Source organism: Saimiri boliviensis, chromosome 21 (genome assembly GCF_048565385.1).
Source record: "Saimiri boliviensis isolate mSaiBol1 chromosome 21, mSaiBol1.pri, whole genome shotgun sequence".
Lineage (NCBI taxonomy): Eukaryota > Metazoa > Chordata > Mammalia > Primates > Cebidae > Saimiri > Saimiri boliviensis.
Window position 1 is genome coordinate 14,939,748 of NC_133469.1, and position 17,829 is coordinate 14,957,576.

At 46.7% G+C, this 17,829-nt stretch overlaps 1 protein-coding gene across 1 annotated transcript; it reads left to right on the plus strand.

Annotated features, from left to right (window-relative positions):
• Nucleotides 1–8,581: 8,581 nt before the first annotated feature.
• Nucleotides 8,582–16,342, plus strand: LOC101043975 (apolipoprotein L3). Its single transcript, XM_010343510.3, has 5 exons — nucleotides 8,582–8,665; nucleotides 10,101–10,202; nucleotides 11,362–11,408; nucleotides 12,296–12,422; nucleotides 14,691–16,342. Exons 2-5 carry the CDS (start codon nucleotides 10,159–10,161, stop codon nucleotides 15,511–15,513), a joined length of 1,041 nt encoding a protein of 346 aa, XP_010341812.3. The 5' UTR covers nucleotides 8,582–8,665; nucleotides 10,101–10,158; the 3' UTR covers nucleotides 15,514–16,342.
• The last annotated feature ends 1,487 nt before the right edge of the window (nucleotides 16,343–17,829 follow it).

Sequence of the window (17,829 nt, forward strand, 5' to 3'; positions counted from 1 at the left end):
GGAAGGTCTGAACTCTGACACCCCGCCCCGCGAGCTGTGCTCTCAGACTCGTGTCGTCCCACCAGAAGGACAGATATTAAGTACCATATATGGGAAAAGTGCTATTTTACATAATTATGATGCCTGTGGGGGCGGGCATGGACTCAAGCCTGGATTCCTTTGTGGGCGTCCTGAGTTCGATTCCAGACCCTGCCTCTTTGGAGTCCGCACGCTGCTGCCTTTCAGCCTCCAAACCTTTGCTCTGGCTGTTCTCTCTGCCTGGAATAATACCGTTCCGAGCCTCTCTTCACTCCATGTCATTAACTCGCACACATCCTCTCAGGTTCTTGTTGCAAATCGCGCTTGGGTTACTGTCCACTACAAGGGGATGACAGATGTTTTCATTTTAAATGAAAAATCTTTCGATCCATTTGGAATTATTTTTTGGAGTGAGGAAGAAACCTAACATAATTTTTGTAATAGCCACTTGTCCAAACACTTTTCTCCACTGATTTTAGTTGGCACCTTCTCACTTATTGAACTATTTAATACTTGAAGCTGTTTCTGACTTGGATACATTGATCTTTCTGTGTGCACCTGTGCCCATCCCACAATGCTTTAATGATGATAGCTTTATAATGCCTTCTATAACTATGAGGGCAAATTTCTCATCATTACTGTCTTACTGGAACGGTCTTCAAAATTAACTTTAGGAAAAAACTATGTTCTAAAGGCAAAAGAAAGCTGGGATAAAAAAGATTTTGCAACTGCCTGACAAAGAATTACTATCAGCAATATATAAAGACCTCTTCTCAGTTGATAAGAAAAACCTCAAAGACTCCAAAATAAAAATGGCCAAAAACAGGAACAGGTGACTTTAAAGAAGAATTATAAATGGCCAATAATTATTTTTAAAAAGTCATGAGAATGCAAACAAAACAACATAGAATGCCATTTTTCACCTATTTCGTTCAAAAAATTAAAAAGAATAGAAATGCCCAATTAATTGATTAGGTTTATAGATACAGTTGAGAAAGTAAATTGATCAATTCTGTCTGAGAATTAATCCAAAAAGACATTAGAAAAGTATACACAGGTGAACTTCAAAGCTCTTTGCAACATTGTTTACAGTCACTAAATGTTAGAAATAAATGTAAGATATATTAGGAGATTGAACACATTGTGATACATTGTGATATATTCGTATGTCGAAAAGTACAAAAAAAGTCATTAACATTTTTTATGTAGATTGTCGTTGTTGATTGAAAATATATTAAGTGGCCAGATGCAGTGGCTCATGCTTGTAGTCCCAGAACTTTGGGAGGCTGAGGTGGGCGGATTGCTTGAGCCCAGGAGTTCAAGACTAGCTTGGGTAACATGGCAAAATCCCATCTCTACAAAAGATACAAAAATTAGAGGGGCATAGTGGCACATATCTGTATTCCCAGCTACCTGGGAGGCTTAGTCTGGTGTGTGCCACGTCCAGCGCTGCACAAGGATTCAAGGGCCTAAGAGGAAACGGCGGGGAAGAAGAAAAGACACGGACACAGACATAGAGAAAGCTGGGTCAGGCGGTCCGGGAGGTGAAGGATGTCAGTCTTCTGGTCCCGACCTGCTTCGGGGAACTTTATTTTATATGTTCACAAAGCACATAGCAGAGGGAGGGTGCAGTGACTTAGAACAGCCTGTGATTATTATTCTCATACTTCAGTTAACATACTTCAGCTAACAACTATCCTGCAGCGAGGTCAGTGAAAGCTGGTTATCTCTCTCTAGATCCCTCTGTTCTCCGAGACATACACATCCTCCAACTGTGGTTTCACTTCCCTGAAGTTTAACCAAAGTTCACAGCAGCCTTGCTGCTGATCCCCCTAGAGGGGGTGGGCTACTCCAGCTCCCTGCAGCTTAGGTGGGAGGATGGCTTGAGCCTGGGAGGTTGAGGCTGCAGTGAGCCTTGGTCACACCACTGCACTCCAGCCTAAGCAATGAAGTGAGACCCTGTCTCAAAAAAGAAAAGAAAAGAAAAAAGAAAATCTAAGTGAAGAAGAGCAAATTGGAAAATGCTCTTACAACATGATTTTGTCCTGGTGCAGTCACTCATGCTTGTAATCCCCGCACTTTGGGAGGCCAAAGCAGGTGGATTGCTCGAGCTGAGGAGTTAGGGAAAACAAAACAAAACAAAACGGCCGGGCGCGGTGGCTCAAGCCTGTAATCCCGGCACTTTGGGAGGCCGAGGCGGGTGGATCACGAGGTCAAGAGATCGAGACCACCCTGGTCAACATGGTGAAACCCCGTCTCTACTAAAAATACAAAAAACTAGCTGGGCATGGTGGCGTGTGCCTGTAATCCCAGCTACTTAGGAGGCTGAGGCAGGAGAATTGCCTGAGCCCAGGAGGTGGAGGTTGCGGTGAGCCAAGATCACGCCATTGCACTCCAGCCTGGGTAACAAGAGCAAAACTCCGTCTCAAAAAACAAACAAACAAAACAAAACAAAACAAAAACACTTAGTTGGGCATGGTAGTACTTGCCTGCAGTCCTAGCTACTCAGGAGGCTGAGGTGGGAGGATTGCTTGAGGCCAGGAGTTTGAGGCTGCCATGAGCTGTGAGCATGCCACTGCACTCCAGCCTGGGCAACAGAGCAAGACCCTGTTTCTGGAAAAAAAAAAAGTAGAAGAAGAGGGGCTGGATGTGGTGGCTCATGCCTGTAATCCCAGAACTTTGAGAGGCCAAGCAGGCAGACCACCCAAGGTCAGGAATTCAAGAGCAGGCTGGCCAACATAGTGAAACTCCGTCTCTACTAAAAATACAGAAATTAACCGGGCATGGTGGGGGCGTCTGTAGTCCTAGCTAATGGGGAGGCTGAAGCAGGAGAATTGCTTGAACCCAGGAGGCAGAGGTTGTAGTGAGCCGAGATCACACCATTGCACTCCAGCCTGGGCAACAAGAGTGAAACTCCGTCTAAAAATAATAATAATCGGCCGGGCGCGGTGGCTCAAGCCTGTAATCCCAGCACTTTGGGAGGCCGAGGCGGGTGGATCACAAGGTCAAGAGATCGAGACCAACCTGGTCAACATGGTGAAACCCCGTCTCTACTAAAAATACAAAAAAAATTAGCTGGGCATGGTGGCGTGTGCCTATAATCCCAGCTACTCAGGAGGCTGAGGCAGGAGAATTGCCTGAACCCAGGAGGCGGAGGTTGTGGTGAGCCAAGATCGCGCCATTGCACTACAGCCTGGGTAACAAGAGCAAAACTCCATCTCAAAATAATAATAATAATAATAATAATAAATAAAAAGACTCATTTCGATGTCACCACTTCTAAAACATCTTTCTTAACTCTCAAGGCCAGTTAGGAGCGCCTTGTCTGTACTCCAATCTCTTGTATCCATTCTCTCATTGTACTTACACACTGAGTTTTAATTGTTCATTTACTTTGTGCTTTTCCTGCCCAGGCTGGAAGCTACCTGAGGACAGTCAGGGACTGAGCCCTGTTTGTCTCTCTGGGCTGAGAACTAGCACAAGGCTTGGCATACAATGGCCTTTAGTGAATGCCTGAGCAGGACTCAGAGAGCCTGTTTCCTTGCCTGCAAAATGAGTGTAATTACAGATATACAGACCAATGGAACGGAACAGAGGCCTCACTCAGAAGTAACACCACACATCTATAACCATCTGATCTTCAACAAATCTTACAAAAATAAGCAATCGGGAAAGGATTCCCTATTCAATAAATGGTGTTGGGAAAACTGGCTAGCCATATGCAGAAAGCTGAAACTGGATCCCTTCCCTACACCTTATACAAAAATTAACTCAAGGTGGATTAAAGACTTAAATGTAAGACCTAAAACCCTCAAAACCCTGGAAAAAAAAAAAAACCTAGGCAATACCATTCAGGGCATATGCAATAAACGTTGTGTATGGCATGGGCAAAGTCTTCATGACTAAAATACCAAATCAATGGCAACCAAAGCCAAAATTGACATATGGGATCTAATTAAACTAAGGAGCTTCTGCACAGTGAAATAACTATCATCAGAGTGAACAGGTAACCTACAGAATGGGAGAAAATTTTTTCAATCCATCTATCTGACAAAGGGCTAATATCCAGAATCTACAAAGAACTTAAACAAGTTTACAAGAAAAAAACAAACGACCCCATCAAAAAGTGGGCAAAGGATACAGACTATTCTTAGCAGAAGACATTTATGTAGCCAACAAACCTGTGAAAAAAAGCTCACCATCACTGGTCATTAGAGAAATGCAAATCAAAACCACATTGAGATACCAGCTCATGCCAGTTAGAATGGCAATCATTAAAAAGTCAGGAGACAACAGATGCTGGAGAGGCTATAGAGAAACAGGAATGCTTTTACACTGTTGGTGGGAGTGTAAATTAGTTCCACCATTGTGGAAGATAGTGTGGCGATTCATCAAGGATCCGGAACTAGAAATACCATTTGACCCAGCAATCCCATTATTGGCTATTTACTCAAAGAATTATAAATCATTCTATTATAAAGACATAGCACATGTATGTTTATTGCACCACTGTTCACAATAACAAAGACTTGGAACCAACCCAAATGCCCATCAATGATAGAATGGATAAAGAAACTGTGGCACATATACCTCATGGAATACTATGCAGCCATAAAACAGGATAAGTTCATGTCCTTTGAAGAGACATGAATGCAGCAGGAAACCATCATTCTCAGAAAACTAACACAAGAACAAAAACCAAACACCGCACATTCTCATTCATAAGTGGGAGTTGAACAATAAGAACACATGAACAGAGGGAGGGAACCATCACACACTGTGGCCTGTTGGGGGGTGAGGGGCTAGGAGAGGAATAGCATTAAGAGAAATACCTAACGTAGATGATGGGTTGATGGGTGCAGCAAATGACCACGGCACATGTATACCTATGTAAGAAACCTGGACACTCCTCACATGTAACCCAGAACTTAAAGTATAATAATCATAATAAAAGAAGTGAAACAGTTATTACAGCTGATACCACAGAAATGCAAAAGATCATTCAAAGCGACTGTGAACACCTTTGTGCACACAAACTAGAAAACCTAGGGGGGACAGATAAATTTCTGGAAATACACAACCCTCCTATATTAAATCAGGAAGAAATAGAAACTCTGCACAGACCAAAAACAAGTAACTAGATAGAAACAGTAATTTTAAAACATTGCCAACAAAAAAAGTCCAGGACTAGATGGATTCACAGCTGAATTCTATCAGACGTTCAAAGAATTGGTACTAGGCTTACTGAAACTATTCCAGAAGATAAAGAGAGAATCCTCCCTAAATCATTTTGTGAAGCCAGTATCACTCTAATACCAAAATCGGAAAATGACATAACAACAACAACAAAACTACACACCAACTTCCTTCACAAACACAGATGCAAAAATTTTCAACAAAATACTAGCTAAGTGAATCTAACAGCATATCAAAAAAGACAGTCTATCATGATCAAGTGGGTTTTATACCAGGGATGTAGGATTAGCTTAATATATGTAAATCAATAAATGTGATATATCACATAAACAGAGTTAAAAACAAAAATCATATGATCATCTCAACAGAAACAGAAAAAGCACTTGACAAAACCCAGCATCCCTTGATGATTAAAACCCTTAGCACAATCAGCACAGAAGGACATACCTTAAGGTAATAAAAGCCATCTATGACAAGCCTACAGCCAGCATTATACTGAACAGGAAAAAGTTGAAAGAATTCCCCCTGAGACCTGGAACAAGACAAGGATGCTCACTTTCACCTCTTCTATTCAACATAGTGCTAGAAGTCCTAGCCAGAGCAGGCAAGAGAAATAAATAAAGAGCAACCAAATCAGTAAAGAGGAAGTCAAATTGTCGCTGTTTGTGGATGATATAATCATATACCTAGAAAATCCTGAAGACTCGTCTAAAAAAGCTCCTAGATCTGATAAATGAATTTAGTAATATTTCAGGATACAAAATCAATGTACACACATCAGTAGCACTGCTGAAAATCCAACAACAATCAAGCTGAAAATCAAATAAAACACTCAATCCCTTTTGCAACAGCAGCAAAAAAAAAAAAAAAAAAAACCTTAGGAATATGCCTAACCAAGGAGGTGAAAGATCTCTACAAGGAAAAGTACAAAACACTGCTGAAAGAAATCATAAATGACACAAATAAATGGAAACATGACCCATGCTCATGGATTGGTAGAATTAACATTGTGAAAATGACCATACTGTCAAAAGCAATCTACAGATTCAAAGCAATTCCCATCAAGATACATTATTATTTTTCGCAAACCTAGAAAAAACAATCCTAAAATTCGTAGGGAATCAAAAAAGAGCCTGAATAGCCAAAGCAAGACTTTGCAAAAAGAACAAATCTGGAAGTATCATATTACCCAACTTACAACAAGGTTATACTTGTAAACTATATTATAAGACTATAGTTACCAAACAGTACAGTATTGGTATAAAAAATAGCACACAGACCAAGGAAACAGAATAGAGAACTCAGAAATAAGGCCAAATGCTTACAGTTAACTAGTCTTTGACAAAGTGAAGAAAAACACATAGTGGGAAAAGGACACCCTATTCAACAAATGGTGCTGAGAGAATTGGCAAGGCACGTGTAGAAGAGTGAAACAATATCCTCATACAAAAATCAACTCAAAATGGATCAAAGACTTCAATCTAAAACCTAAAACCATAAAATTCTAGAAAATAACATCAGAAAAACTTTCCAAACACTGGCTTAGGCAAAGAGTTCATGACCAAGAATTCAAACACAAATGCAACAGAAACGAAAATAAAGAGCTGGAACCTGATTAAACTAAAACGCTTCTGCATAGCAAAATAAATAATGAGCAGAGTAAGCAGACAACCCACAGAGTGGGAGAAAATATTTGCAAACTATGTATTTGACAAAGGACTAATATCCAGAATCTACAAGGAACTCAGAAAACTCAGCAAGAAAAAGAACAAATAATCTCACCAAAAAGTGGACAAAGGACATGAATAGATAATTCTCAAAAGAAGATATGCAAAAAGAAATGGCCAACAAACAGATCAAAAAATGCTCAATATCACTAATTATCAGAGAAATGCAAATTAAAACCACAATGAGTTACCACCTTACTCCTGCCAAAATGACCATAGTTAAAAACAAAAAACAAACAAACAAAAAAAAACATGTTGCTGTGAATGTGGTGAATAGGGAAAAGGTTTACACTGGTGGTGAGAACAGAAACTGGTACAACCACTATGGAAAACAGTATGGCAACTCCTTAAAGAACTAAAAGTAGAATACCATTTGATCCAGCAATCCCGCTGCTGGGTATCTACCCAGAGGAAAAAAGTTATTATATGAAAAATATACTTGCATTTGTACGTATATAGCAGCATAATTTGCAACTGAAAAAATATGGAGCCAGCCTAAATGCTCAGCAACCAACAGGTGGATAAAGAAAATGTTATATATGTCATGGAATATTACTCAGCCATAAAAAGGAAGGAAATAATGGCATCTGTAGTAACCTGGATAAAGTTGGAGACGGTTATTCTAAGTGAAGTAACTCAGGAATGAAAAACCGAATATTGTATGTTCTCACTTAGTAGCAGCTAAGCTATCAAGATGCAAAGGTATAAGAAGGATACAATGGGCTGGGTGCAGTGGCTCACACCTGTAATCCCAGCACTATGGGATGCCAAGGCGGGTGGATCACTTGAGGTCAGGAGTTCAAGACCAGCCTGGCCAACATGGCGAAAACCCACCTCTACTAAAAATACAAAAATTAGCTGGGCGTAGTGGCGCACACCTGTAATCCCAGCTACTTAGAGGCTAAGGTGGAAAAATGGCTTGTGCCCAGGGATTTGAAGCTGCAGTGAGCTATGATTGTGCCACTGCACTCCAGCCTGGGCTACAGAGCGAGACCCTGTTTTGAAAATATAATAAAAAATAACCCCAACGGCATTACAATAAAAATGTAATAAGTATCTACTCGGTGTGTGTGAGAGACTGGGCTAATGCTGATGGCATGTGTGGGAGTAGGGCAGGCATCTGGGGAGTATGGGGACACGGGAGGATGGGGAGTAATCTGGAGGGTCCCACAATCCGTCAGTGACTGATCTTTCTTGAGCTTACAGAGGCTAGGCAACTGGATCAGGTAAGACCGGAAAACAGTGGCAGAGCCTGGATTTGCACCCAGGCTTAAGTCTGACTGCTCTTTCCCTCCCCTTGTGCCCTTAAACTGCAGAGAGGGACGACAAAGTGGCTCAGATGGGTTCAAAAAGCTCCCAGGGCTCAGCTGTGGTTCTGACTGCCTGAGACATGGCCAGGTGACACAGCAGACCCCTAACCCCAGGCTGTGAGACACGTGGGTCGGACCAGAGGGACTTGAATGTCTTCTGGGGCTGCTCCTCTAAGTGCAGCAGCAAGGAGGGTGAGCCCAGACTGAAGGCGGTGCTGGGGGCAGTGTGTTTGCAGTGCTGAATCACCAGCTGCTGGGAAGTTGTGACTTTCACTTTCTCTTTTGAATTCCTGGGTTTGTCTGGGAGGCTGGAGGACCTGTCTGGTTATTAGACAGAGGCACAGCTAGAGTTGGGATCCGCACAGCTCAGAACACCTGGATCTTGCTCAGTCTCTGTCAGGGGAAGATTCCTTGGTAAGCTGGGGACAGTTGACCTCCCCGCCCCCCCCACTGACCCCATCTCCTTATTCTCACAGCAAGCTCTGTAAGGGAAGGCTCATTCAGCTTTTGTAGATGAGCTCAGAGAAGTTAGGTAACTGGTTCAGATCAGACAGGAAAATAGTGGCAGAGCCTGGCTTTTTACCTAGGCTTGAATGTGACTGCTCCCTCCCTCCTGCTGTGCCCCTAAACTGTAATGGGGGAACGAAGGAGCAGGTGCGATGGGTTCACAAAGCTCCCTGGGCTCAGCTCTGTTTTTGATGGCTGAGACACAGCGGGGTGACCCCATAAGGAAGGTGGGGGTTGGGGGTGCCCATCTCTTTGGAAAATTTGAGGAACCAAAGAAGGTGGAGGAGGGGAGATGACCCGGAGCCCAGCCTTTCCATGTGACCTGGCCACACCCAGGCTGGCCCCAGGGTGCTGCTGCTGAGGCCCAGTGGGGCAACAGATTTCTTTTGAGATGCAAGGAACTCAGAGGTCGTCTCACCCACCCTGAGTCTGAGCACCAACTTGTGCCAGGCTCTTTGGTGAAACTGAGGCCTGGGAGGCAAGTGACTTGTCCAGGGTCCTGCGCAAGGTGAGCAGGCTGAGCAGGTAGATCATACGTCCACGTCTCTGGCCCTCACCTCTGTCCCTCTGTTCAGACCTCTGGGGTGATGGAGAATAAACACACTGTACCGTGTCTCTAATGGGACATGTGGCTCAGACAGCGGAATGAGAGGGTGCATTGCAGAATGGTGCCAGTGGCATGATGCCAGCTTTGCAATCATGAGATTCAAAAGCCACACTGTGGAACTCTGAGTATAACATAGGAGTGTGAGCTTAGATCTCTGTTTGTAGAAGCAGAATCAAACCAGGAAACTGGATTATTAAAATCACAGATTTTTGCTTCAATATGAGAGTCACAAAGCCAGATGCTGGCCTCCCCTCTGCCCTCCAAGAGCTGTGTGACTCTGGGCAAGTCACCTCCCCTCCCAGCCGAAGCATTTTCCCCTCTCAAAATCCTGATAGAGCTGCCCAAAGCACATGAAATCAGGGGGTAACTTCTGTGAAATCTGAGTCATGGTTTTATTTGCTCTTCACCAGCAAGAGATGCCCATCAAGGTGGAAAGCGCCGTGGCTGGCTTGTGATCCTAGTGCTGCGGGAGGCGGGGCGGGAGGACCGCGTGAAGCCGGGGGTTCAAGACGGCCTGGGCAACACAGGACATGCCGTCTCTATGAAGTTAAAAATGAACAAATTAGCCCAGCGTGGTGACGTCTAGTCCCAGCTACTCAGAAGGTGGAAGAAGGAGGATCACTTGAGCCCAGGAGCTCTAGGCTGCAATGAGCTATGATGGCACAAAAACACTCGAGCCTGGGTGACAGAGCAGAACCATTGCTCCAAAATGAAATGAAAATGGTGATTTCTCAGGAGGAGCACACCGTCTCCACCCCTGTTTTCCCGCCCAAGGAGGAAGCCCCACAGCGACATGGACGGAGCTGCATTGCTGAGAGTCTGTGTCCTGTGCATCTGGTGAGCTTGGCTCAGAGCGCTGAGGTGGGAGGGAGGGCTCCCTGTCTGGGCTGCACAGTAGGCCAGGGCTTGGGCTCGACCAGGCACCATCTGGGCTTCTTCGAGGAACCAAAGTTTCTTCCGAGAATTGACCAACCAGCAGACTTGCCCAGGACTAGGACACCGGCTGTGTCCTCGTCAAGGCTAATGGGCAGTCCAGCCTCAATATTCAGCAGAGGCCCCAGATCAGGGTCTCAGCCAGGCCAACAATGACCAGGGAGGATGGGCTCCCAGGCACAGCTCCTCACACGTGTGGGGCATGTCCGAGGCTCCAGCTCTCTCTGCCCTCCTGCTCCTCTGCTCTCTCCTGGTCCTCCTGGCTCATGGTGTTGAGATGGCTGCCCTGGCCTAGAGGGTCACACCGAGAACAAACAGGAGGAGGGGGAAGAAAAGCCCCTCTCCTAAAGGACCCAGACGCCCCTCAGCATACTCCCCTGGTGAACTGCTGTTCAGGAAGGAGTCCCCCTTTTACCCTTGCTGCATGGGGGCCCCAGAAGACACACATCTAGGGGCCCCAACCCTGAGACAAAGTCAGGAAAGGGAAAGAGGGAGGTAAGTGGCTTGTGAGAGGGCAGCTTTTGGAGACCTGGAAGATAGAGCCCCATCAGAGCCCCTGGGAACCACTGTGCTGTTAAAGTCTGCAACAAAGACCAGCTGCTGGAACTGGCTGTGCCAGGGAGTGAGCAGAGACACATGGTGAGGAAAGAAAAATGGTCCTGCTTGGAGCCGTCCTGACTGTGATGGGCTGAAGCGGTGTCAGGGTTATCACTCACTGTATCATTACTAGTCACTTTCATCCTGTGTGTACGCTGCCTCTACCTCTCCTCTCCACCTTTTTCTGACATCGTATCACCAGTTTGATGTCTTCCATGAGCAACAGTCTAGCTGTAAACAATTGACTTACAACTTTCCTATATGCTCAGTTGTACCCAGTGTTTCTTAACTTCCCTCTTTTAAAAATGACAATGTTAACCCTCCTTCTCCTTCGTTCAGCGCTTCACATCACAGCTGCTATGTTTCTGCTTTAAATTTTGTCCTAATTTGTACGGGTAACAAATTGGCCTCCCTCTGTCCACAGCTGGCTCACATTCCATCTCACAATTGTTTTCTCCTCCTCAAGGGTGCAGCAGAACCATCCAGGCTGGACGGTGGCTGAAGAGCTCCAACGTATGCCTCTCAGTGACCTTGTTGCGGGCATCATAGACTCAGGTAGGCTCACCTCCTCTTCCCTGGCTGGTTCCTACTTACACCTAGAATGAAAGGTGGTGCCTCCAGAGCCGAGTGAGCCGCAGAGGAACCCAGATGAGGAAGGAGGCCGATGAGTGTGCCCCAAGCCCCAAGAGAGGCCAGCTGAAATAGATGGGTTCCTCCCCAAAGCACCATGGCATTTCCCTGGTAAATTACTCTTCCCAGGCTGCCCTAGTAAAATGCCACAGGCTGGATGGCTTCAACAATTGACTTATTTTCTCAACGTCCTGGAGGCAAGAAGTCCAAGGTGAAGGTGTTAGCAGGGTTGGTGTCTGGAAAGGACACTGTTCCCGGCTTGCAGAGGCTGCCTCAGTGCTGTATCCTCATGTGGTCTTCCCCGTGTGTGTGTTTGTCTGTGTGTGTGTGTCTGTGTGTGTGTGTGTGTGTGTGTGTGAGAGAGAGAGAGAGAGAGAGAGAGAGAGAGAGAGAGAGGAAAAAAGAAAGAGAAAGGGAAGGAATGAGGAAGAGAGGGCTAGAGGGCAAGATAGAGCAGAAAGAGAGAGAAAAAGAGAGAAGATCTTCTGTCTCTTTTTTTCTTTTAATTGGACACCAGCCCTACAGGATTAGGATCTGACCCTTATGACCTCCTTTAAGTTAATGACTTCCCAAAGTCTCAACGTCCAAATATAATCACTCAGTAGAAGAATTGGGTGGGGATACATTTCAGTCTATAGCACTGATGCCTCCATCAAAAATTCCCCATGTGACAGCTGGTCAGGAGGATGAACACTAAACCACCTTGTACTCAATGCCATTTATACTGCAGCAAACCTTCTCCCAATCTTAGCCTTTTTGCTTCCAACTAGAAATTAGAAACTTTACTGAAAACATCACCAAATTCTTCCAGAAGGTAGTTGATCCAGTGTATCTGGAAATCCTGCGGACTGACAGTGAAGCCTGGCAGAGATTTGTGGCTGTGGCTGGACTGCCCAGGTAACTTTCAGGGGGTTACCTCTATGGGGTGCCCTGGCGATGACACCCAGATCTCCCCTGGGCTAGTTTTCTGTTTCAGGCACACCTCCTCCAGGCAGCCCCCTCTGCTGAGCCTGAGGTTATCCCTCTCAGTAGTCCAGGAGGAATATTTCCTCCAAGTCCTTCACTGGCAGTGAGTGGCCTCAGGCTGAGGGGAGAGGAAGCCCGGAAGGGCAGGGTCATTTCTGCCATCTACTGGTGATGGGAGCTTTGCAAGTTACTTGACTACCTTCTGCCTTTCTTCATCCATTGAGCTTTATTATGAGAAAAATAAGATAAAGTGCTTAGCATATGAAGTGCTTAGCATGATGACTGACCCACAGTAGGTGCTCAGGAGACTCACAAGTCCCCAGCCAAAGAGAAAAACACTTTCTCTACCATCTGGTCCAAATTTGGGTCTTTTCAGCACTAGTGATTGACAGAGATGATTTTCAAAGCCTCATGAGTCCTCAAGAGGGTCCATGAAATTGCACATGGCCTTGGCATGCGCACAGGTGAAGCTGTCACTTACCATGGCATTAGTTTGGCTGGTGACATGTGAGAGGGAGTCCCTGAAGTGTGGAGGTGCCAGGTCAGGAGGCAGTGAGGTGGCTTGAGAGTTCGTGTGGAGCCAGGATTCATAGCCAGGTCTTTTACTTTTCAGTCAAAAAGGACACTGACTGGACCCAGTGGCCTTCAGTCGAAAGGTCAAAGGGCTTGAGGCATTGGAAGAGAGAATACAGCAGGCAAAGTGATGCCTCTTCGTCTGAGGTTTTGTTTGAATTCTTAAGTGCTCAGATTTAGCCAAAATGCAACGTCTGAATACACCCTTACTTCTGACACCAGTTGCAAACTTGAGGGGCTTTCTTAAGCCCTCCTCAGGCTGGATAATTCACTACAAGGACTCACGAAACTCCCTGAAAACTGTTATTGCATGATTGCGGTTTATCACAGGGAAAGAACACAGATTAAAATCAGTGTAAGCAAGAGACACACAGGGCGGAGTCTGAAGCTTCCACTGTCCCCAGGACGCTGTGTTCTCCCATGTGAGTGTGGGTCAAAACACGCGGGGTGCTGCTGACCAGGGAAGCTGACCCAGTTAAGGAAAAGCTCCTGTGAATCACATTAAATCAGGAAGGAAGGCTTTATCAGGATTGTTTTTACAGAAGAGGGAGGCTGAGCGCGGCTTTGAATACAGTAAAGACAGAGGGGGAGTCACAGCCAACACCAGGGTGAGGGGTGGGAGATGAAACCCGACTGACAGGACACAGCAGAGTGGGGGGTTTGTCCTAAACTGGCCTGAGAGGATTCTCCCTAAAGGCAGGTCAGACGCTCACGCATCCAATGAGCAGGTGAAGGCCGTGATGGGATGGCAAAGGTGCTCAGACAGCAACGGGGGAGGACCCTCCCTGGTCCTAAACTGACTTGGGGCAATCTTGCCGAGCCCCGGCGGTGCAGGCCCAGAGAGCACAGCACGGGTGTGGGAGGCCAAGGTCGGCGCTTAGAGGAGAAGAGGCTCAGAACAGCCCAACTGGGGTTTGGACAAAGAGAAAGTCTTTCTCAACCCGTGCCTCAGTGCAGAGCTCTTCCTGGGTCTGGAGCACAAACTGGCCTCGTGGCTGACGTGGAGTCTCCAGCCCGTCTCCGCGGCCTCACTCCCTTGGCCTCCACTTCTTCTGATGGTCAGGAGAGAAACCCAGTGTCCCCAAACTCCCATCATCCATCACGGTGCTATACTGTCCTGAAGCCAAACCACAAAGGAATTAAAGACGTTCCTACCAGGCAGGACATTCCAGGGCCCCAGAGACCACTTCCCAGGGGCACAGGACAAAGGCAAGACCACTCTTCTGATGAAGTTAATTTCTCACTGTTCAGTGATACTCTGAACGAAGGTCTGTTTGCTCCCATCCCACTTCTCTTTGTTTTTCTACAACGTTTCCCCTCTCCACACACTCTGGTAGTGACGGCGGTGACCTCCCTCGCGTGGGGAGCCGTCTTTGTTCAATACCTACCACTAAGGTGCATCTGAAGACAACTTTAACTTATTTCTTCCCATACTGAGTAAGTACTGTGGTGTATCCATGAGGTACAAAACACGTTTAGCCTTGAAAAAATTATTTACATTTTAAAACTTTATTTCCATTTGACTTCTAGTAACAGTTCTGTGATTTCTGTAGAATGGATCGTATTAAGCTCATTTTACAGATAAGTAAGCTACCTTTCTTAATCATCTGTCCTTTATTGGTACAGAGATGAGGCAAATGCTCTCTATGAAGCTCTGAAGAAGCTCACAACACATGTGGTTATTGACGACAAAGACAAGTGGCAAAATGACCGGCAGTCAAGAGAGTGGTTTTTGAAAAATTGTCCTCAACTCCGAAGGCATATTCAGGAGTCCATAAGGGAGCTTTATGCCCTTGCAGATAGGATTGAAAAGGTCCACAGAGACTCCACCATCTCCAATGTGGTGTCCTCCGCCACTGGCACTGCCTCTGGCATCATGTCTATTCTCGGCCTTGTTTTGGCACCATTTACAGGAGGGACGAGTCTGGCCCTCACTGCAGCTGGGGCAGGGCTGGGAGCACTGTCTCTTGTGGCTGGGGCCATCACCAATGCCGTGGAGCACTCACACACATCATCAGCACACGCCGAAGCCAGCAGGCTGTCTGCGACCAGCATGGACAAACTGAAAGAATTTAGTGAAGTTATGCATGAAATGCCACCTGACTCACGCTCCCGCGTTATTGATTTTTACAAAGCCACAGAAGTCCTTGGGAAGCAGGTTCGTGCCATGAGGGGAGCCAGAGCCGGCGCCCAACACCCTGGGCAAATCTCAGCTGAAAATGGTGCTGGGTTGATCTTAACAAGTGGACCCACCAACTGGCTGGCGGGCAGAGGAGGCCAGATGATAAATGTGGCCCCTACAGGCATCCTGCTTGTGCTGGATGTGGTCAACCTTGTGTACGAGTCAAAGCACTTGCTTGAGGGGGCAAATTCATGGTCAGCGGAGGTGCTGAAGCAGCGGGCTCAGATACTAGAGGTGAATCTAAAGGTGCTCTCTCAGATCTGTTGACCTCTGAACCTATAACGTAGTGGGGAACTCCAGAGCAGTGCAGCCATGAGGGGAGACGAGCTGAACACGGGCCAGGACAAAATGCAGACATTTTATTAGAGGGATAAAGGGGGCGAGACAAAGCTGATGGAGCTGAGTGTTAGGGGCTTTGGCATTTCTGTAGCTGAGCACAGCAGGGGAGGGGTTAATGCAGATGGCAAGTGCACCGAGGAGAAGGCAGGAATGCCGAGCCTGGAATAAGGGAAGAGAGAGGACGGGATAGTGTGGGGAACGGGAAGAAACAGTTGGCTTTAGGCCAAAGCATATATTGGGAGAGGAATAGAGGGGAGGCGTGCAGGAACAGCCAATGAGGAGGCCAGGAAGAGAAAGAGCTGAAAACGCAGCGAGCCAAAATGCAGACCCGCTCATTTGTTTGATGTTTTTCTAAGAACGAAGTCTTTCCCTGGCGATGGGCTCCCACCTGTCTCTCCAGCATCCACTCCCCCTTGTCCTTCCGGGGGTGTGTCTCAGACGGTGGCTTCTTGATGGTGGTGGTTGTAGTGTGACGGGTCCCCTTTTAGGTTATTTAAGGGTGTTTGTCCCCTGCTTGAACCCTGAATGCCAGGCAATGAGCCATGGCCATGGTCCCCAGCTGAGGACCAGGTGCCTCTGAGAATCCAAACATCCTGGAGAACATGAGAAACCACCAAGAAAATGTGGCTCAGACACAGTTGGCAAAGAGCCAGAAAGTTAACTGCAAAGCAGTCTGGAGACTGGAGGCAGAACGGATCTCCAGGGTTGTCCTGCTGAGCGCCCCGTGTGGACATCCTAATAAACTCACCAAGCAGGACTTGCTTGAGTCATTCCTTGGTCTCACTGCTGCTTTTCCACTTCGGGGGCAAGTTACCGTCTCAAATTTTTGTCCTAACAGTGGTAAAGCTGATGGTGATGATGTCAACCGACAGTGGGAGGGTCTGAAACGTGCTTGGTTCTGCTTGAGAACAGGGTACGCTGAGGGGCCAACGACATGCCAGTGAAACTCCAAATGCTGTATTCGAAAAGTAGTTGATTTGTGAAGGAAAATAAAAGCAAAACCAGATGCCAGCAACAAGTCACGTAACTTTGTGGTGCATTGAAAAGATACCCCAGCCTGCAGTCAAGAGATCCTGCCTCTCTGAGCCTCCGTTTTCTCATCAGCTGGGAAAGGGGGCAGGATGAGCTGATATCTCAGGTCCACCTGGCTCTCCCCTCTTGCGTTCTGGAAATTTGGGTTTAAGCAACGTTGACTGATGCCTGCACCTTTGCGGTGCTGATGGAGGCTTCCCTGGGCTCTGGGTGCCTGACTTCTCTCCTCATGATCCTTTTTCCAGGGTTTCAGGGAGCTAGGTCTCCATGCTCCCTTCCGCTTGCTCTCCTGGCCGGTCCTTCTTCTGAGACCCCAGTGTCCCCTGAGGCACTCAGGAAAAGCTTGTAGACATCTGACTTGGGCCGAGCCCATGTGTGGTCCCCATCTAGCAGCCCGGGCCTGAGAGTGACATGGGTCCCATTAGGCTACTACAATCAGAGGAGCCTGTGTGTAGGTTAAGAGAAAGTCCATGACACATAAAGGGACACAGACAGCCAGACAGCAAACACCCTCATTCAGTCTGCAAACACCCTTATCCAGTGTGCCCTCTCATTTTGCCCAGACACCTGCAAGAGCTTCCAGAATGGTCTTCCCTGTTGCACAGCTTTGGCCACTATCCCAGCCCATCCTCCACCCCGGGCCAGGTTGGCCCTTAAGAACATAGATTTCGTCAACACCTGCTTCCAATTCTTCAGTGGGAAGCCTCCTCAGAATTTTCCCCTACAGGGAAGGGAGAGGGAGGCCTCTAACCATCGCTCCTGTTCTTGATGGGCTTGCTCCAGTGGGCATTAATTATCTGTATTTCCATGTATCGAAACTGTGGACGCCTTGGCTGGAGCCCAGAGCAGGGGCGAGAGATATAAGACGCACAAAATCACGGCAGAACCTCTCCTAAGTGACTCATAAAGTGCCCCCAGGGCCTACTGAGTTTTGTGTGTGTGTAGCACGGAGCAGATGACTTGCCTTAGTCCCTGCAACTCCCCGTCAGCCGAGGCTCCCCTGACATTCAGTTGATTCACCCATTTCTTCCTGAAGAAGTCAACAGAGCCACAGCCACTGACTTGCCTAACTCGGGCACAATGTGTGTCATTTGTCAAGGATTCATCAGTTCTTGGAGAATTCACACTTTTTCATCCATTTCACTGAAGATTTCCAGCACTGCGCAGTTTATTTCTTCAGTGACCCATCAACCATTTGCCCCTGACACTTAC